Genomic DNA, 21,798 nt, shown 5'->3' with positions numbered 1-21,798 from the left:
CCCCCACCCGCCCTTTCTCAGTGTTGCTTATGACATCCCCCCCCACCCGCCCTTTCTCAGTGTTGCTTATGACATCCCCCCCACCCGCCCTTTCTCAGTGTTGCTTATGACATCCACCCCACCCGCCCTTTCTCAGTGTTGCTTATGACATCCCCCCCCACCCGCCCTTTCTCAGTGTTGCTTATGACATCCCCCCCACCCGCCCTTTCTCAGTGTTGCTTATCGCATCCCCCCCACCCGCCCTTTCTCAGTGTTGCTTATGGCATCCCCCCCACCCGCCCTTTCTCAGTGTTGCTTATGGCATCCCCCCCACCCGCCCTTTCTCAGTGTTGCTTATGGCATCCCCCCCCACCCGCCCTTTCTCAGTGTTGCTTATGGCAAAACCCCCACCCGCCCTTTCTCAGTGTTGCTTATGGCATCCCCCCCCACCCGCCTTTTCTCAGTGTTGCTTATGACATCCCCCCTACCCGCCCTTTCTCAGTGTTGCTTATGACATCCCCCCCACCCGCCCTTTCTCCTTGTTGCTTATGACATCCCCCCCACCCGCCCTTTCTCCTTGTTGCTTATGACATCCCCCCCACCCGCCCTTTCTCAGTGTTGCTTATGACATCCCCCCCACCCGCCCTTTCTCAGTGTTGCTTATGACATCCCCCCCACCCGCCCTTTCTCAGTGTTGCTTATGACATCCCCCCCCCACCCGCCCTTTCTCAGTGTTGCTTATGACATCCCCCCCACCCGCCCTTTCTCAGTGTTGCTTATGACATCCCCCCCACCCGCCCTTTCTCAGTGTTGCTTATGACATCCCCCCCACCTGCCCTTTCTCAGTGTTGCTTATGACATCCCCCCCACCCGCCCTTTCTCAGTGTTGCTTATGACATCCCCCCCACCCGCCCTTTCTCAGTGTTGCTTATGACATCCCCCCCACCCGCCCTTTCTCAGTGTTGCTTATGACATCCCCCACCCGCCCTTTCTCAGTGTTGCTTATGACATCCCCCCTACACGCCCTTTCTCAGTGTTGCTTATGACATCCCCCCCACCCGCCCTTTCTCAGTGTTGCTTATGACATCCCCCCACCCGCCCTTTCTCAGTGTTGCTTATGACATCCCCCCCACCCGCCCTTTCTCAGTGTTGCTTATGACATCCCCCCCACCCGCCCTTTCTCAGTGTTGCTTATGACATCCCCCCCACCCGCCCTTTCTCAGTGTTGCTTATGACATCCCCCCCCACCCGCCCTTTCTCAGTGGTGCTTATGACATCCCCCCCCACCCGCCCTTTCTCAGTGTTGCTTATGACATCCCCCCCCACCCGCCCTTTCTCAGTGTTGCTTATGACATCGTCCCCCACCCGCCCTTTCTCAGTGTTGCTTATGACATCCCCCCCACCCGCCCTTTCTCAGTGTTGCTTATGACATCCCCCCCCACCCGCCCTTTCTCAGTGTTGCTTATGACATCCCCCCCACCCGCCCTTTCTCAGTGTTGCTTATGACATCCCCCCCACCCGCCCTTTCTCAGTGTTGCTTATGACATCCCCCCCCACCCGCCCTTTCTCAGTGTTGCTTATGACATCCCCCCCACCCGCCCTTTCTCAGTGTTGCTTATGACATCCCCCCCCCCAACCCGCCCTTTCTCAGTGTTGCTTATGACATCCCTTCCACTCGCCCTTTCTCCGTGTTGCTTATGACCCACCCCGCCCGTTCTCGATGTTGCTTATGACCCCACCCACTGATGTTGCTTATGACCCCACCCACCCATTCTCGATGTTGCTTAGGACCCCCACCCACCCGTTCTCGATGTTGCTTAGGACCCCACCCACCCGTTCTCGATGTTGCTTAGGACCCCACCCACCCGTTCTCGATGTTGCTTATGAATCCACCCACCCGCCCGCCCGTTCTCGATGTTGCTTATGAACCCAAAGTTCTCGATGTTGCTAATGAACCCACCCACCCGCCCGTTCTCGATGTTGCTTATGAATTCACCCACCCGCCCGTTCTCGATGTTGCTTATGAACCCACCCACCCGTTCTCGATGTTGCTTATGAAATCCACCCACCCGACCGTTCTCGATGTTGCTTATGAACCAACCCACCCGCCCGTTCTCGATGTTGCTTATGAACCAACCCACCCGCCCGTTCTCGATGTTGCTTATGACCCCACCCACCCGCCCGTTCTCGATGTTGCTTATGACCCCACCCACCGGTTGTCGATGTTGCTTATGAACCCAACCACCCGTTGTCGATGTTGCTTATGAACCCAACCACCCGTTGTCGATGTTGCTTATGACACCCCCCCCCCTCCCTCCCCCCACCCACCCGGCCTCCGTGTTGCTTACTGCCGACCCCTACCCAAGCCTCTGTGTTGTGTATTTGCCCTCCTTGCCGGCCTCTGCCACTAAGCATGTATCACGGGCATGCCCACAGAATGTGGCAGAAGGTGCCCTCCTGCCCACAGCCTCTCAAGCCCTGCGGGGTCTGCGCGCTGCCCATCTTGCATAGCACAATCGTGGGGTAGTAAGCCCTGTGTAGAATCCGCAGCTGGATCAGCCCGATCCGGGCCTTAACAGCTACCACCCTGGGGCTCTGTCTCGCCCCCACCCAGTCTTCATTATCCATCGTTCCTAGGTCTGCCTCCCATTTGGCACGCAGGGGTATCATTGGGTCTGGGGAGTTGTACAGTACTTTCTTATAGGTCAGCGATATGGCTTTTTCTTCCAGTGGTTCCGTCAGTAGACTATCCTCAAGAGGGGCTGATTTTGGCAATTGCTAATCGCCCTGGGACATGCTTTCCCAGTGCGTGCCAGAGCTGCAAGTATCTGTATCACTCAGTTTTCGCCAGAGCATACTCCTGCTGAAGGACTTTAAATGTTGCCATCTCTCGGCCCCTCCACACATCCCCCAGGTGTTCAATTCCTAGCAGAGACCATGTGTGAAACCCACCCAGGCTCCCAAGGCCACTCAGTAAATCACTACACCACAGTGGGGTTCATGCCATCAATGTGGATCCATACCCCAGATACCAGGTGGTGTCATGCCATTCTCTCACCACTGTTTAGAGTATTCCTTGTACGTTCTAATGGAATCATTTCCTGGAAGCATAAATTATATAGTTAGCAGTTAGTATGAGTTGAGAGTAACACTCCTCTGGATCGAGCAAAACCAAAGCTCAGTCTGCCTATTGTTTTTAAAAAAAAAATTTTTTATTTATTTTAAAGGCTGAAAATATCACTCTGTGAGCTGCACTGTCGAGCCAGACGTAAAGGGTGTGCAGTTTCCCCTTTCCAAGATATATCATTACGAAAAATGTAGATTAGTTATACTCTAATATTTAATGCATTTTCTCATTCATGGACATACTACTTTGTGGTGCATTCAGAAAATGTGAGAATCTGCCCAAAATCTGATGAAATGTTTATAATGTAGTTTTCGGTGAATTTAGCTTTTTTTGAATTAAGAGATGAATGCAGGATTCCATGGCTGTTGCTACCAGAGTATAAGGAACAAGCACCGACAAAGCCAATAAGTGTCACCTATGTGAGTTATTGGCTTTGCCAGTGTCATTTAGCCATGTTATAGAGCAGCAGGATTAATATTTACAAAAATGAGCAGGTACGCGGCCAGTGCTGACTGCGTCATAGCACATATATATATATTTTTTTATGGGTGGCATCGTGGACTGCAGGAGGCAGAGAGCGGGTAACAGGTAACAGACTGCAGGATGGAGGGTGGGATGGAACAAGCAACAGAACAGTAAGAAAGAAAAAAAAAAAAGGCCCTATGACATGGCCAGCACTGGTTGCATCATAGCTTTCTAATGTTATTTTTGTTTGTGACAAGTACAACATAGACAACAGGAGGGAGGCTTCTGGAAAGGAAAGAAGCAGCATGGAGAGCGCAGGGTGTGAGAGGGAAGAAGCTACACAGACCAATGGGTCTGAGGGTAGGAGGGGGAAGAAGGAACGCTGACTGGGTGAGGGGAGAGAAGAATAACTCGGACACGGAGGGTGTGGGAAGGAGAAAGCAACATGGACAATAGTGGATGTGGGGGGGGGGAAACCAACTCGGGCAACAAGAAGTGGAGGAGGGAAAAAGCAACATTGGCAAGGATGACCGGGAAAGAGACATAAAAATAGTATTTGTCACACCGCAAGTGAAGGACTTTAATTAAGATGAATTAATTAGTACTTGGTCTATGCTCCACAAGAAAGAAGAGGAATTGAAACTGACATGCGCTGGCCAATTAGGAGGCATCAGAAAAGACTAACAAAAAGCCAACAAATGGTAAGCAATAGATGGCCCTTATTGTGTACAATATTTCTTGCAGGCAATTGCACTTGTTCGTTGTCTTAGGTGAGGCAAAAAAAGGTGGTGCTAATTTGACACCAGTAATTGAGGAAAAATAAAGTAAAGCAATGCTGCCACATTATCTCTAAGTTGCCAATAATGTCACGTTAACTGGTTTTGCTAACTGTATTATTGAATTTCAGCGTTACAGGAAACACCTGACATTCTGTACATAACTCTTGCTGGTGCGGTGCTCATTTCTGCCAAATGGCAATGCAGCGCAGCTCCATTGTACATAGACTGTAGAATGTAGTTTTGATAGTGCTTTCACTGATGAACTAAAAACATTCATATAACACTTTAAAGAGTTAATCTTTTCCATGCTGCTTGATGCCACTAAGGGCCCTAGAACAGCGTCCCGGACATCATCCAGTAACTCTTCTTCCACAGTTCCCAGTGCAAAGGGCATTGATAACTGCAGGAAGAGATGGCAATAGAAATAAGGCCTTATTGGAGGAATCAATAATTAGATACTGAAGTCTTCCCAGTATTTCACACACAGGCTCTCCATGCTTTCAGCAAGTAAAGTCCCTGAGTGTGTGTTAATTTGTGCTAAGTAGTTTGTATGGTTTAGGGGTGGGTTGCGTTAAGGGGGGGGGGGGGGAGACATGTTTTTAGACTTCAAGGTGGCATTAAAAGGTGGTAAGTGGTATATAGCGTTCAGTAAAAGGTAGTGTTACGGGGTAGTATCTATTTTAGGATTTAGACAAGGGGAGCTGTATGGGTTATAAGGGTTTTTACGGTGCAGAGAAGGTTAACATTATGAAGTTTGGGGTATTTAGTATTTCGAGAGGGTGGTGAAAAGGGGACTAAAAGGGTTTATGGTTCATGGATGTGTAAGGTTAAGGGACTTGTAAGTGTTTTTTAGGGTTAAAGGAAGGTGGCATTAAGGGGTAATTGGTGTTTTCAGGATTCACGGATGGGTAGCCTTAAGGATTAGAGGTTTGTAGGGTTCAGGGTAGGGTTAAGGGTGTTAGAGTTCAGGCAAAGGTAAGATTAAGGGAGTTTGGGTTCAGAGAAGGGTAGTGTTAAGTGGTGTTAAGGGTTTGTGGTATTCAAGGAAGGATAGAGTTAAGAGGTAGCAAGGGGTGCCCCTGGATGAGTTGCATTAAGGGGATATTAAGAGGTATTTTTTTTTTTTTTTTTTTTTGGATTCACAGAAGGATATTTTATTGCAACATTTACATAGCGATTACTACCCTTGACTAGGGCATGGATACGCTTCGCTACATGGATAGCATGTTACACCATGTAGGGTGTGCAGTTAAATGTGTGTTTTGATTCTGTGTGGGTAGTGTTTTAATGCTGTGAATGATTAGCACTTAGATGCAGTTATTTTATGGGATTCAGCTCTTAGTTTGAGAGATATAGAAGTTTGTGAGAGATGCAGTTTATAGGTTTCAGTAAGCTGGAACATCTGAGCTGCTCTGCAGGTCCTTTTATGGTATCTCTTATAATCATAGTCCACTTAGCTGGTTAATGCAAGAGAATGCCCATTCTGTCGTATTTTATTTAATAGTTATGGTCCTAAGAAGGTGTGGGCAGGACGGATACATGGTGGTGAGATCTACTGGAATGCACTTTAATATCATCCCATATCTGATAGTCATTGTGGTATGTATGTGGTACAGTATGTAGTTTTTTGGGACCTGCAGTGGAGAAATAGATTATTCCTCGTGGTTGACTTATTCCCTGGTACAGTACAGGGTGATTGCTGAAAGCAGTAGCAGATTTGTCTTATGTGAGTGTCAAGCAGTATAAGGGAATTATTAGCCTGTGTGAACTACAACCGAGTGCCCAACTAACGAGTTTTGCAGGATTGATGTGGGTCAGGAGAGTTTTATATATTGTATTATACTCTGATTGCATATATTTAGCACTCACCACGCCAATGGGGTGTCAAGTACTTTACACTAAGCAGCTCAGTGCTCCGGAACCCATAGTTTGTGGGGGGTTTCAGTCGTTGGTTGTTGTTTGGATTAGTCTTGTACTCTTAAGGAAACAATTTCATAAATGTACTCCAGTTTCTGTGTGGTAAATGAAATAAAAGTTAAGTGTTATCTTTAGTGGTTGCTGGTGTACTGCAAATCAATATAAATTGATTAGTAGCATTAATAAACTAGCTACAGGAGATTAGTTATTGTTAGGTTGCATGAGTATGACTTTTAAGGCGGGGTTGTGATCTTTGAAATGAAGGCACGTTGAAATACAGTCATGGGGATTAAGGCAAACATGCCTGTGACTGAGTAAGCGTGCTCAGAGTAGGCATGCTGAGGATTAAAATAAGGGGATGTTCATGTGATGGAAAAAGGAGAGGCAACAGTAACACGTTTAAGTCAGTTTTCATGGGTATACAGAGGACCCGTTTTTAAGACTGCATGCAATCTTAGGATTAAAAAAAAAAAAAAAAAAAGCATTAATTGCCTGTGATATATTGAGTAGTGTAAAAAGAACTAGAATCTGGTGAACAGCCCATCACCAGAAAAATTCACTAGACCACTGCTTTAGCAAGAACAGCTGCTCAGCTCAAGGACTGGAAGCACAAAATAGTGGCCGGATGCATATATAGGGAAATATCAAGAAGTTTAGGCTCAACTCATAGGAGGCAGCAACCTCATGATCATAGCAACATGATAGTACAGGGTAAATAATGCAACCATCAAAACGAGATAATGCAAATGTAGGCGCAGAGGTTTTCTGATGTTCACCTTTAAAGTTTGGCTCATAGTATTACCAAAGTGAAGTGGGAAACATTTTTGGATGCTTCTGGTTGTGTGACATGGCACAAGGCATGGTAAGGATAGCTTGCTAGACAGTGGAAGGGTATTCCCTGAATTCCTGTGGCTTGAGGGTGGATACCTAGACAACAAAGTCAATAGGCGGGTGATTTAACAGTACCGTGAACCTTGTTAGCAAGTGGATTAATAGTTCCTTCATTCTGCTTTCAAGTAAATGGTAGGGATAAGGGGTGGGAGTGTAGTTCAAGGTGAGGTAGTTTCTAGACTGTTATTGTAGTTCACAAGTTTTATGCCATGCCTGTGTTTACTAAAGTGGATCATTTTGTAACTGATTCTTAGTTATGGTTTTTTGGCCATGCGTGTGTGGTTTTTTATTTTTTTTAAAGACCCTCCCCTCAACTTATTTTTTGTGTGTCTCATACAGCACTGGTTAGATTATAACCCCTATGCACGTAGGCCCCGTTACCCAAGAGTTTCTGCGCTTGAAGAATATTTGCACACACCTCCATTTCTACCCATGTCATACACGACAGACTCAGGTCTGTGACTTTTGTTTTTTAAGCAAAAGAAGCTTTTAGGTGTAAGCTGCCTAAAATTGCCTATAATTTATTTCACGTATAAAATATCCCCCCTTTTCCCTCAAATTGTCTCCTTTTCTTGTTTTTAAATGTATATAAATATTCTGTACTGTTTTATTTCCCTGTGCACATGGACAGCACAGGCATGACCGGAAGTGTTCATGTACTGGAGGGAATTATTTTGAGTGCTTATAGTCCCAGTATCCATCCCATAAGGGGGAATGTTAGAGTTGGGATGACTTGACTTTCCCGATACCTTACATTGGACTATATTGCATTCTAAGAAAAAAACACAACTTTCCATTGAGTCTGGCCAAGTAAAACTGAGTGCTCCCAGCTACTTTGGGAGTGTTGGATCCAGTGAAATATAGACTTCACCTTCCTTGATCTGTCATCAATGACACGTCTGACTCTGGATGTTTTAATTGTAAATCATCATCAAGTGTGTAGGTCTAATTAGTTCAACTGAAGCAAACTAAGATTTCAAGACTATATGCATTGCTGTCACAAAACAACCGATGACTATAAGCAGTTGGCCCTAATGACATTAGGAGGAGGCGACTTCAGATGTGAATGCAACAAAGAACTGAGGTCCGCCTCCCTCATCTCCTGCAGTTGCCCAATCTACTAGTAGTAGTTGCTGCCTGCAGGGGACCTATGGGGACTCCACTCTCCCATGTCCACAATAATCTCCACTAATGTGGCTAGTAGCGTAAGGAGTAGTAAGGGTTTTTTTCCATTCAAGAAAGGTTAGCTGTAAGCATTCTTTATCTTTCAGTGATGGGTGATGTTAGGGAGTGGTAACTGTTTTTATGGTTCACCGAAGGATAGTCTTAAGCAATAGTAATGGTTTTTATGGTTCATGGAGGGGTAGCATTAATGTTTAGTAAGGGGTTTGTAAGATCGTGGTAATTGTAGAGTTAAGGGGCAGTAAGCGATTTTTAGAGTTTGAATTGAATTCAGTATAATATAGTAATGTTTTTTTTTTTCATTAAATTAATTAAAGCCCGTACATCGTAATTTGAAAGAAATTATAGCAAATGAAGGGGAGGTGGTGACTGGGACTGCAGTACAACACATTTCTCTTTACAGCCCTCCTCCCATCTGTTTTTCTGCCTAAGAACAGACACCCCAATTATCTAGGAAACCTATATCAGTGTATTGGCATATATTTGACCTAAAGGTCAAGCTCTGTTGTAACACAATAACTAGACATTAAAGGCTCTGGCAACGTGATACATTATTACACGTCTTCTGAGGATAAGCACTTTTTCTGTGGAAGTTAACAGCTTCTGCCTTATCAAAATGTACTCCTTTGCATCGACATGTGAGTGGTGCAAATAACCCTTTGTAATACTCTGAAAGCTCTTTTTTACATTGATCATGTAAGGTCTGACGACAGCTCTGTTTAGCCATACCTAATGAGTGAGAGTTACCCTCCTTGTGGCATCCCAGAAGCCTCTTTTTATCACCAGTTAGGTGATGGGTGCGGTGGATTTGGTGTATAGTAGTGGGAGCCAAAAGATGGTCTACAAAAAAAATCATGCCTTCAGATTATCTAATACATTAAAGTGCTAGTAGCTACCAGGTCCACCCTTCTCCATGGGTATCTTCCCTCTTTTCCCAAGGACATTGTTAAAAAAACGTGGACAGACGAAGCATTTTGATGCATGTTCTCTAAAGTACAGTAGTTCTACTGGACTCAAACATGGCTTCATTCAGCAGTATGAGTTGCCCACACCCACAGGGTTCTTTCTGTAAGTTCTCTTCTCATACGTTTCCATCGATACTTACTAATTTGAGCATTGAGTATAGTTTAGTACCATTTCAATACCTAGTTGTGCAAAGTAATGTTCTTGGGAGTTTTGCATATTTCTCACCACAACTATAAAAATATGAAAAGCTTTTAGGTTAGGAACAATTGGTATTTTGCATGAAATTGGCACATTTTGCAATGCTTTTCGTACCTTTTTTTTTTTTTTTTTTTTTTTTTTTTACTTATTTCTGTTATTCAGCATACCATTTCCTCACAAGTCTAGTCACACATAAGGAAAAGCTGTGCAGTGCATGGGCTTGCATGTAAAACTCAGTTTTGGCACATGGGCAGGCAAGCTGCAAGTTCCAGTGTTCGCAGACCAGACGCTTTGCACACTGCGTTTTTAACCCCTGTAGACCTACTTTGTGGTTTGGCAGAGGCTAGAAAGGAATTCCTTGAAGTAGTAAACGGGACCATGGACAGCGATCAGAATGCTAAGTGAAGGCGCTGAACATTGTTTCCTTGCTGTTGTAGCCAATTATTACTGTTTGATGGCAAGTATTTTGTTGTTTGGATTCATATACTGGATAGCGTGGGCTTGTAGAGCTGTTGACCGTCTTGGATTGCCTTGGCTTACGATTCCAGGGCTTCCATCACAGACAGAAGTCACCGTGTGATAATATGCTTTTGGTATTTTGTGATGGCACGTCTGTATTTCGGTGGTGGCGGTTGTGTTCAGTGAGTTGTGGATGTGTATTTTTCGTGTCTGAGAGGTCTGCGGGAGGACAATTACTAGTTACCTATGCATCTCTTAGGCAGGTAAATATCATTGCCTGGCTGTAAGAGATGAATAGGCCTGGTGTTGCTGGCTGTGAGTGAAGAAGAGTGGCGTATCTTGACAGTAAATGATTTTGGAAGCAGCGGGCAGCATGTTGCCCATTAAAAGCATTATTTGCATTGTTTGATATATGTGGGATGTGTTGCTTAATGCACCCGAGGGATTTTTCTTGCAATAATTATTTAATACAGTAGCCGGGTGTCATAGATACAGTGACGAACAGCACTACGCACAATCCCTAGGTGTTACGCAATATACATCACATTATGAGCTTACTTCCATCCACCTTACATTAAGAGCAAATTCAATATTTCTAGTTTCTAACTGAATTCTTCTGAACTACGAAAAACAGTATACGAGTACAGTACAGTGTAAGTTGCTCTGTCTGCTCCTCACTCACAGCAAGTGTTTGAGGACAAAGGTAAGTGGCCTGGGTGGACGTCAAATTGTAAACTAAACTGTACCCAACATTGTGGCATGTGATAGCTAGCCAGATTAATATTTAATACATTTATATGTAAAAGCATATATTATGCGTGGGTTTTCATTGTCGTTGAGTGTTTGGATTTCTCCTATTTGGTTTGCCAACATTACTCAAACCAGGTTTAAAGGGCAACACAGCGCTGTGCAACTGCTAATACTAGGTGTCCGTATGAAAACACGAAGTCTTATGTAACAAGCTCCTTGTAAACAGATGTTTCTATGTTTTCTTCACGCTCCATTACAATATTGAATCATACATTTTAATTGCCTCTACTTTATACCAGGGTAAAATGAAGGGAATTACCATTTTGTATCTGAAGTTGTCAATCTTGATCTTCTTTTCTTACAATGTGAATAATTTGTTCTTGCAGGGTAAAATAGTGAAGTGCAGTGCTTGGGTGCTTAGTACCTTTCTGTGGTGGAAACTGCTTAAATATTCTTCATGGACACATTTTGTTTTAAACGCCATGTGTTCATTTAGGTTTTTTGTTTGTGGCAAATGCTGTAGTATTGCAAAAAGAACAGATGATGGATGGAATGCTGAAAACTGTCAGCCCTCCCCCCCTCCCAAAAGTCAGAGATGTGGGCCTGAAGCCATTGTATTTTTTTGCTCACCATGCCATTGCAGTTTGGACCCAGCTTATATGCAAATCAGTCTTGACTCTGCTCTCCATTGGAAACAGTCCATCCCGAACTGTCAGGCCAGGTTCTCCCAGACCAGAAACCAGCATCCTGGGACTGGTTTCTGGGTATCACCCCTCATCAGTCAGGCTAGCTGGACTCCGGTGGCATAGTGATCCCTGGACCCACGTCTGGGCATACCTGTCCCACTTTGGGCTACAAATGCAAAAAGAACAGATGATGGATGGAATGCTGAACAATGCCAAACATTCACCCCCAGTCAGATTTCTGGGCCTGAATCCTTTGTCTTTTTTGCTCACCATGCCATTCCAGTTTGGACACAGCCATATGCAAATCAGTCTTGATTGCCGTAGTATTGCCATGCGCCTTACACAAATAGTTATGGAGACATGTGCTCGTACTATAAAATGGGTGTTTTCTGCTTAGTGTTACTTGATTGTATTTAGTTTAAAATGGAAATACAGAAATAATGGGGCGTATGCGGGCCAGCCTTGCACCTCGTGGGATGCCAGATGTGTGGCCTTTAACCATACTACTTAACCACACTGCAGCACTGCTATGTTGCGGGCATAATTTCTTAATTTTGTGTCCGTTTCTTCATCGTAAAATATCCCAGGTTTACCTTACTTTTACTTTACTTTGTAAGTGCATTAATTGGTAAATGGTGGTTCAAATTTGTTTAGTTAAGCATATCCTGTGTGAAAAGTAGCAAGACATATGCTATTGTATGTATGACATGCTTGCTAGAGAACTTAATCCTGGGCTGTTATATTTTTATTTTTCTGTTCAGGGACTCCCCCCTCCCTCCCTTTTTTTTATTCTTTCTTTCTCACCCCTTTTTTTACCATTAGTAAAAAAAAAAAAATTCTAAAAATTGCTGGGCCTAATTTTCTGGTAGGTTCGATTATAGTCCTACTTTTGTTTCTTTTCAGGAGGACGAACACAAATTCTTTGTCCTTCCTCCTTTTCCATCACTGTTCGAGTAGGGTGGGCGCAGGAAGTTCCCTGATCGCCACTCTGATTGGCTGCCCGCACTCCCAGCTTTTCTGCCTTTTTGATTGAATGCAGGCTACTTCTTATCTCTTTAAGGAGGACGAACACGATTTACTCTTGTCCATCCTCCCTTCCCATCACCGGCTGGTGTAGGGTGGGCCCGAGAAGTGCTGGTTCGCCACTGTGATTGGCTGCCCGTACTAGCATCCTCCATTTATTTCTCCTGGGTCTGCATTCATTTCCTGATTCACTTTATTCTTACATTGACGCCCGCTTTCATAGTTCTGCCATAATTGTGCAGTTACGGTTTCTTTTAGTTTATTTGTTTATTTCCCTGCTGATTTTACACCTTCTGGTGTATCTTTATAGTAACGTGAGCTTTTTTGTTCAGCATTATGTACTGACATGTGATTGTGGAACTAGACTGTATGTCTATTATACCTTTTATATGACATCTGTTTCACTTATAATCATTAGTTATTTTTTTGAGATTGCATTGCCATGACATACTATTTCTTCCACATTTTGACGACTGATTGACTTTTTTTTATAAGTCCTTCCTGCAATATAGCTTTATAGAAACACCGATTGATTTCAGACTTGTTCTCTTTTGGAGCTGTGCCCTAAATTATGGATGGTAAGCATCATTTCTATTATTTCCACCAAGCACATCTTGTCACAGTATTGCTTATCTAGCCACGTATAGATCATCACTCTTATTGTATTTCGTTTTCAATGAAACCAGTGATTACTTGGTATGCCTGTTTTGTGTGTCCACAGGTTCCCCTCAGCTTTTGCTAGTATAGAGAAAACTGTTGAGTAAATCTCTACTCCCTTTCCCTTGTACGTACTCAATATTGAATGAATAGAGTGTACTCTTACACCATAAGCTTCGGAGAAGGTTGTGTTTAAGACCCGATGAAGCGCCAGGTGATCCTCTTGGAGGTTTTAAGGTGCAAAACATGTTGACTCTCTACAGTGGTTAAAGTCATTATGCTTTTTCCCTTGATTATGTAGTGTGTGGGACCATTATTTCCCTTTCACTCTGCATGTGTTTTTAATCTTGACCGGCTCGTTGCTCGCCCAATAAAAGTTTTGCATCTCGGAGGTGTCCGAGCCAATTTTATTATTTGTGTCTCCAGCTGTTTTTCTGTAACCTAAGGCTTTTTGATCTTTGGCACTGATATTTAGATAAGTTTCTCGGCAAGGAGGCCCCCTTCAGGGCCCAGTCAGACATTGCAGTGCCGGTCTGACGTGGAGCAAAGCCCAATGATGATACATGAGGGCCCTTGCTTCCGAACTGTTGTGTACCTGTGAGACCTAATTCTGTCTCTCTTGGTTTGGAACAGTGTACCTATTTTCTGTTATATGGTATCATATGTCAGGTCAACCCAGCTGTCATCTTCCCAGTTCGTTGACTCATCAGCAGCACAATAACAAATTTCCTGGAGTTCAGCAGTGGGATTGGGCATTGTAGACTCAGCCACTGATTGATGAAGGCATTGTTATTGGTCTGGCTTTGTTAAATTCCATTCTGTATTAGACCACTGTGGATGCAAACTCCAGTTGTGGTGCAGTAAAGTGCAGATATGCTTGGTCCTGTTAATATAACATTCAGAGCCTTAATATATAAAGTAGCAACAGTACCTATTGTAGATGGGTATCTTTTTTTTATTTTTTTCTTGCTGTCAGTGATTCTTTCTGTTACTCAAACCGTCCACCTTTCCCCACTATCTGTATGGTAAAGGTAACTAGATGTCTGCCTTCTTAAAACCAGGTTCTTCCTTTGGATTCCTGCCCAGTTACGTTTATTTGTAGAATTACAAATATAGTGGCACCATTTGTCATATCTGAATTTGTTCCCATGTCTGCAGTTGTGACAAAACTAAGACTTACAAATGTGAGATCTCCATCATGAAACGTATAACTTGACACACTGCAACATAGAATTGCTGGTGGTTGTTGTAGCAGGTAAATTCAGAGCGTTATCCTCTGATACACATTATGTCTAAGGAGGAAGAGTATAGAGTTCCAGGTTTATGACCATTTCACCAAGGAGTTATGTCCCACAAATAAGATATTTGTCTGTTTGGTCCCTCCCTGCTTTGTATACCACTGCGGTCCTATGCTTGGGCTCTGTTGCCCTCAATGGCATCCTTCCATATGCTACAACCTTCCCATTTCAAGATCTCCCCAACCTCTACAATCCCCTCGCCCAGGGTGATTTTGAAATGTTGACCCTAGCCCCTCATAGACACCCAAGTTGACCTCTTTGAGAATGGCCGACTCCTTTTATTTGACTATCTCTCTGACCAATTTGCTTTGCATAGGGGGTAACACTTAATTTAGTGCTGTGTACAACTTATCCCTCAGATGCATATGGTCCATTGTTAACACAGAGCATGGAGCACGCTCACTTGTCCAGGCTATTTATACCATGGGGTCTGAGCACATGCATGCCGCTTGGTTCTATAAAGTACTTGTATTCCATATGGCCACTCCTTATATTGCCTCTGAGATGAGAAGAGGACGCCAGTAGGGCCTTCCATGACATGAATGGTCTCAAACAGTGGCTTTCCCTGAAGTGTATCCCTCTATGCCAAATTTAAGCTGATCCAATATTATATTCTTCATAGACCAGAACTTTCTCCAGCAGCGATGAACACATTTTTTGCCTTAGCTAATGCTGCCTGACCCTGTTGCTTCTCTGCTTCAGATGACTTCAGCATATGCTTTGGTCACCCGAACACCATTTTGGACCCAAGTCATTGCCTTGGTTTCGTCCCTCACACCTAAACCAGTATCAGCACCCGACTGGGTGGTGTTAGCACTTAGCAGCCAATGGCGTTCCAAAACTGACAAGGTCTCCTTCCATTTTGACAACTTGGCCCTCCTCATGGTGGAGCACACACTTGCCCGCTCCTGGAAGGTGACAAAACTGACCTCTGGCTGCAACATAAGCAACCCCCCTTACTCCCTCCTACCCTCCAATGCTACCCTAAACTTACACACACTGCTTCTTATCCAAAGTTTACTCAGCTGCTAACTTCCCTCGATTGGCATGCAGTATGCTCTGCCACACATTGTTGATGACAATGTTTGAGTATACCATGCCCCAGTTCTCTAAAAACTGGCAGCTTCAATTGTTGTTTGTCAAACTCTCAGGAAAATGTTTAAAAATAAAGAAATCTCTATTTGGTAGGCAAAAAAAAAAAATCATCAAGCTGGGGCTGTGGTTTGGGTGTGGGTTGTAGAAACAGTATTAGGAAGCTTTGGAGTGCTGAGCAGCCAGGAGGCTGGTATTGGAATCCCATCTTGGGGAGACAATACATTGAGAGGCAAAAGCACAGCCATTTTTTATCTTTGTGAAGTAACCAAATGTCCTATCCATTATCTTAATTGTCTTTTCTGTTCCCTCGCACACATTATTTCCTCCTTCTTACGGAAAATAGGCATGTCTGGACAGTTCTGAAATGGTTTCTTTTCTCAAGGACTGATCTCAAGCATCTTCACTTCTAATGTATAGCCTAGGTCATCCACTGGGATTTGACCATGTAGCGATACATATGGCTCCACGTTGTTTCGTAACCTCTTTATGTCTGATGGTTTTAACATGACACTTCCAGTCTTTAATATTTCGTTTTTAACCTTTTGCTGACAATTCTTGTTTTACTGTATAGGGGAGGGGAGAGGGGACCCTGGTATGTTGGTATCTTCATTTCAGACCTCCCTGGTATCAGTTTGATGCGATATGGGCAAATATTATCTGAAACAGACAGGTTATAGTGGTAGGGGGTTAAAATCTTACTGAATACGTACTTCTGGCATTCTCATGTGAGGAATCAATGATATCTATTAAAGTCTAACTTTCTGTTCAGGCCACAAGCCAAGGCACTCACCTCAAGATGTTGCATGCATACTTTGGCTCTCCATGTCCTTCTTACCCCTAAAGGATACAAAAGCTGCAGCATGAGAGCCAGACCGGATTATGGTATTGAGTTGTTTTTGGTTCTTCCTAAGGCCTTTCTTTCTAGACTGCAAATGGTGCAGAATGTGGCAGCACGTCTGACCTATGGAAACATAAAGCATATCCCACACATCTGAGGTCCCCTTACACTGGCTTCCTATAATGCGAGAGTCTAGTTTAAGGTTTTATACGTGATGCACAAAACTCTAAACGGAATATTTCATGTAATTCCGCAGTAAAAGCTAAACACCCATCTTTGTGTCCTCAACTATGAAAGGTGAGCCTTATAATCTCAAGGTCAACTTGGGGAGGAGGGAGTGTTGGGTGGGGGTGGTGTTTAGGGGGGGCACAACAGACTTTTTAGTCTCATCCATTTAATTTCTTGGATAACTAGGTCAATGTTTCTATTTTACTCAGTGCAAGAACACCCTTGGGTAGCACCATGCTCTGTACACTGCGATATAATATATTATAAGTCAAGCCCCATAAATCTGACATACACTATCACCCGGTAAAGCATCAGTTTTTCGGAAAGTTTGTTCTTGGGCAAGTTTGTTCTTCAAGCTGATCCAAGCATTTTTTGTTAGAATAACAAGTGAAGAAAAAGCTACTCCATCATAAACAGTTCTTTTGCATATTAATGTTAGTAATGGACAAGTGATGTGGTTGTTCAATGACAATTACATTTTGAAAAGGTCGCCTTTATTGTGGTCTGTGCTTTACTGGCAATTTTGAGTAAGAGGATCCATTTAATTGATATGTTTGTTTTTGTTTATTTAGAAATAAAGCTTGAAGATTTAAAATGGCTCTGCAGTTCCGTGGAATATTCCCTTACACCTTATCTGGAGTTCTGGCAATTATTGGTTGGTGGTGGTTCTTTTCACGGAAAAAAAATCGAATAACCAATCAACCGGGCTGTCCAGTAGCCACTGGACGAGATCAACATGCAGAGGATATCCAGAAAGAATGTATTTCTCCTGAAGAAGTAATTAGTTCAACAGCACCTCTCTTGCAGTGGGACCGAGAGGAAATTCCACAAAAATGCCTTTCCCATGCCAGGTCTTCACAATTTGGCACACTATCCGAATCTTCAATTTTTGAAAATGTTGAAAAAACAAGCGTGTCCGAAATGGGAGATGAAAGTTCATTAACAGAACAGTCCTTGGGAAATAACTTATCAAGCAGCATAGCTGATGATTTGGAAGAAAAGCCACTTTTCCAAGCAACTCTCCTATCCAGCGCATTGGAATTTTCAAGCTTACGATCCACACAAGAACTTGATGGTTCTTCTGAGACTAGGCCAAAAGAAGAAATGGTGATTTGTAAAGATATGGAAGATGCTTGCGTTTTCAAATATCCAGACACCTGTTCTTTGAATACTGAGGATTATGAGATCGTTGGAAACATTAGTCAGATGGCTTTTTTTGAAACAATGCCTGTGTTAGCTGCTGAACACAAGGAGCTCTTGTCAACAGAAAGAAGTGACATGGCCATTACATTGGAAGGTGCTGAGGATTTGCAAGCGCTTCGTCATGAAGCAGCAGTTCAATCAAGTGCATGCACTGAGATTTTACCTCTAGAGCAAGATGTCCAAAAGCCTGCTGTGGGCAACATGATGGCCTATCAAACACAGTGCTCCAGTAATGTTCTTGTTGAAAGTATAATTGAGGAAAATGTCAAGTGTCTGGATCTTAAAACCTGTGCCTCTACACATACTGTTAATGAACAAGTAATGCACAAGATTAAGCATTCAGATCTTAGTAAAGTTATTAAGGTGGATAATGATGCCAACATTATTCATCGTGGGGAAGAATCGGTTCAAAGCATTCACTATGGAGAAATTGCCTCAAATAACAATGCTGGCCATTTGGTAACACTTGAGACAAGTCTACTTCAAGAAACTGAATGCATCTTAAATCCATCTCTGGATGAATTTGAACACATTGTTTTATTTCAGGAAAATGCTGGTCAACCTCCTGGAGCCACAGACACAGCCTACAACAACTGTATTGTGCAGCCTGTGGTACATGAGGAAGAGGTTTGCACTACTGAAGGGGGCTTAACTGATAAAGATGCATTAATCTTATTCCAGGAAAAAGCACTTCAGTCCACTAAAGCCATTGAAATATCCTCTGTCAATGAAGAACACAATCCAGACTTTGAAGAAGAAACTGTTGAGGCTGCTCAAAAAAATGAAATTACACATGAACACCATCCAAACTTTGAAGAAAAAACTGTTCAGGCTGCTCAAATGAATGAAATTACACCTCCAAGTAAAGTTGGTCATTCCATCATTGAAGCAAACACTGCACTTTCTGATGGATTTGTAGAATTAAATACTGTAATTGAAGCTGGGCACACTGAAACAGAGAAAGCTGTAAAGTCCACAGAGAGTTTTGAAATTAGCACCATGGAGAGAGTGACTCAACCATGTGTTCTGGTAGAAAAAGAAACAATTAAACTTACAGGTAATGCTGAAATTACCTCTATGGACATCCAAAACAACTTGGTTGTTGAGGGAGATGTTCAGCCAACTAAATTCACCACCCCTGTGACTGCAGAGCGATGTCTCCAAATGCTCATTTCGGAAGAAAACATTCATCCTTCTGAACTGACTAAAAATAAACTTACCACTGATGCAGCCTATAATGTAATTTTTGAGAAAAATGTGAACTTGCATGCCCCATTACCTGTAATGTCACACCAAGATCCCTTAATATCTTTGGTCGAAAAGGGATCTTTTCAAACTGTGGAATGCAACACAATCAGTTTAGCAGACCAAATACCTATGAGCGAATTTTGTAAAAATCACTCTTCTGGAAGAGACTCCAACATAGCTGCTATTGATGTAGGACTTAATATCAATACACAATCCTCTGCGGATAATGCGGAAGAGTCCATTGTGGTTGGCATGCTAATGAATGTGGACTCTAGCCCATTGGTAACCGAAGAAGATGTTTGTCAGATAACTGCTTTTTCTCGAAGTCTGGGAAAAACCCAACTCTTAGCAGGCACCGACACAGATGCAGATTTCCAAAATGAAACTGATCACACAAAACTAGCCGCTGGCCCCATTGAACAGTTGGCAATGAGAATTGTTTCACAAGTAATTTTAGCAGCTACAAGAGAGATCCTGTCTGGCACAGTAGGTAATATGTCAGGCATCAGTTGCCACATTTTAGAAAATCAAGTTGATGGTTCTATAGGACTAGACACCGGTGTTGCTTTACCTCCTCCCATATCTGGAATTGTAAAGGTTTTGGAATCAAACAGGCAAAATACTATTGCCAATTGTAAAACTACAGTGGAGTTTCCTCTGCAGAGCGATAACAGCCTGAGGGATGACACCAGTCAATTAAATGGATCAACAGACCTGCCTTCTTCAAGCTCTGATAAAACCACAGAAAAAGAAAATAAACTAAAAAGTTCTGTGCACAGTGACTGCCATGAAACGAATGTCAATGTGGTTTCTAACTTTGGGGTATCATTTGAGGATGCCAGCATTACAGCAGAGGATTCGGGTTGCAGTGCTTGTACATCGGAAGATGGATTAATTACAGAGGAACCTTTGCAAAGCACTGCTCTATCGAGCATAGTCTCCACTGCCCCTCTTTTTGATTCGTCAGAAATTGGCGACACAACCACAGATCTGAATGTTGTACCAGATGAAATAGCAGTGCCCTCTAAATTGCAAGACACAAATGTGACACAGAACAATGGGGGATTGAGTAATTCTGGTGTGAAGCACGATGGACATTGGTCCACAGAAGCGGATCATTCAGGAGGTAATGGTCCAGCGCTGTTAATTCACTTTTATATTCCAAATTATGCAGTTTAAATGTGTGCAAAGTTAAGCTATGATTTGATTGGTATGATCACTTTATTCTAGCTGCTCTGTTTATGGTGGCTTAGAGAACTTAGAAATCACCCAGGGTTGTCTTAAAGGTGACATTCTGCCTGCGAGTGTTGCAGTAAGTGGTTGTATTCTTTCCAGTGGAGTTGACTTTTACCAAGAAGTGTACTTGGAGATAAATGTTCTAGAAAGAGCTGAAAATGATAACTAGTCTCAGAATATTGCATTTACAATAGGACTGTTGCCTTTGGTCTGCCTGCTTAGGTGGAAGCAGCCAGCACTGACCAGATATTTGGACATTAGGAGGTTAGGCACTTCTACGGAATCTGCGATGTTTTGATTTGTGGCACTCCTTTGATTGTGCCCTAGGCTCAGCCCCAGAAGGTAATGAATAGCAGGAAAAACAATTAATCGGGTAGTATTGAGGATGCCTGAGTAGAAATGCAGGTAAGGGGGGGGTACATATCAGTATACAGTGTCTAATTTGGTAGCAAGGTGGTGCATAGACAAAAAGCTTCTGAAGTGTCTGGGGATTTTAAAATCTTAATTGGTCCATTATGGTGAATAAATAAGTCATTGAAACATAACAAAGTTTTTAAAAGAAAAATCTTATCAAGCACTGGACTTACATGTGAAGCGGTGATCCTGACATAAGGCACCCAAACAGCTAAAAACTAGTTAACAGTATGATGGTGATTGTATGCCTCCATAGCTAATGGGGTATTGGAGAACAATATTAAACTGGGTCTTTTGGCTTAGTGGACTAACATGCCCTCTTCAGGAATTGGTGTTTCAATGCAAGGTCACAGGTTAAAATTTCAGGATGTTCATCAAGCGTTTAATCCTTCAGAAGTCGATAACATGAGCGGCAGGGTGATGGATATTAATACACATCTGTCAATTAATGGCATGTCACAGACCAAACATGTACTTTAGCAATACATATTAACTTAATGTAGTATTAATAATACTGCTGTAGTTCTGTGCTGATATGAGACTGTGTTCCATCTCTATAGGGCTGTTTTTGTACAGCTCAGTTAGCCTCTTTTAAAACAGTACCTGTGGAAAATCTCTGGGCACCTATGCTACTTATTACATGCCTTACTTTGGTTTTATTTAATTTGATTCTAAGGCGCAATGAAGCGTGAAGGGCTGCAGTTGTTTGGAAATTTTGCATGTGGTATTTGTATAGTGTGAACCTAACCAAAGGACAACGGGAAAGTGCAAATCTCGATAGCTTTCATGTTCTAAAATGCTTCAGGCCTGGCCCTGTTATTTGTCATTTGTTTATGCACATCTTAGCTTTGTCTTCCTAGGCGACAGGTGATCAACATTGTGATAAAGAACCAACGAAAACAGTCTGGAATGTAAATGGAAAGATACATTGAAATAATTTTAAGCATTTAGACCAAACTAAATTCCAAACCGCTTTAACATGGCAACATAACTTATAACCTGTATTAATGAACCATTGTCTTTGGAACATGACCAACATAAAGGTGAAACTAAAGTATCAAATTTAGCCACATGGTCTGGTATAATGACTGCTCTATGATAAATAAAAAAGAGGTACTGGGTGATATATTAGCAGCTTTAGAAGTTGTAAATAGTTTAC

At 42.9% G+C, this 21,798-nt stretch overlaps 1 protein-coding gene across 7 annotated transcripts in view; it reads left to right on the top strand.

The window, feature by feature from the left end:
• The window catches only part of AKAP1 (A-kinase anchoring protein 1), a 312,712-nt gene that overhangs the window by 106,537 nt on the left and 184,377 nt on the right, over window positions 1-21,798 (top strand). For all 7 annotated transcript variants that reach the window (XM_069226646.1, XM_069226648.1, XM_069226643.1 and 4 more), the window contains one exon: window positions 17,111-20,115. In XM_069226646.1, the coding sequence (XP_069082747.1) occupies window positions 17,133-20,115 (2,983 nt within the window). In that variant the 5' untranslated portion in view covers window positions 17,111-17,132. The remainder of the gene's footprint in view (window positions 1-17,110; window positions 20,116-21,798) is intronic.

The sequence above is a fragment of the Pleurodeles waltl genome, chromosome 3_2, assembly GCF_031143425.1.
Source record: "Pleurodeles waltl isolate 20211129_DDA chromosome 3_2, aPleWal1.hap1.20221129, whole genome shotgun sequence".
Lineage (NCBI taxonomy): Eukaryota > Metazoa > Chordata > Amphibia > Caudata > Salamandridae > Pleurodeles > Pleurodeles waltl.
The sequence above is the reverse complement of the archived record's forward strand: the minus strand, read 5'-3'. Positions and strand labels throughout refer to the sequence as shown.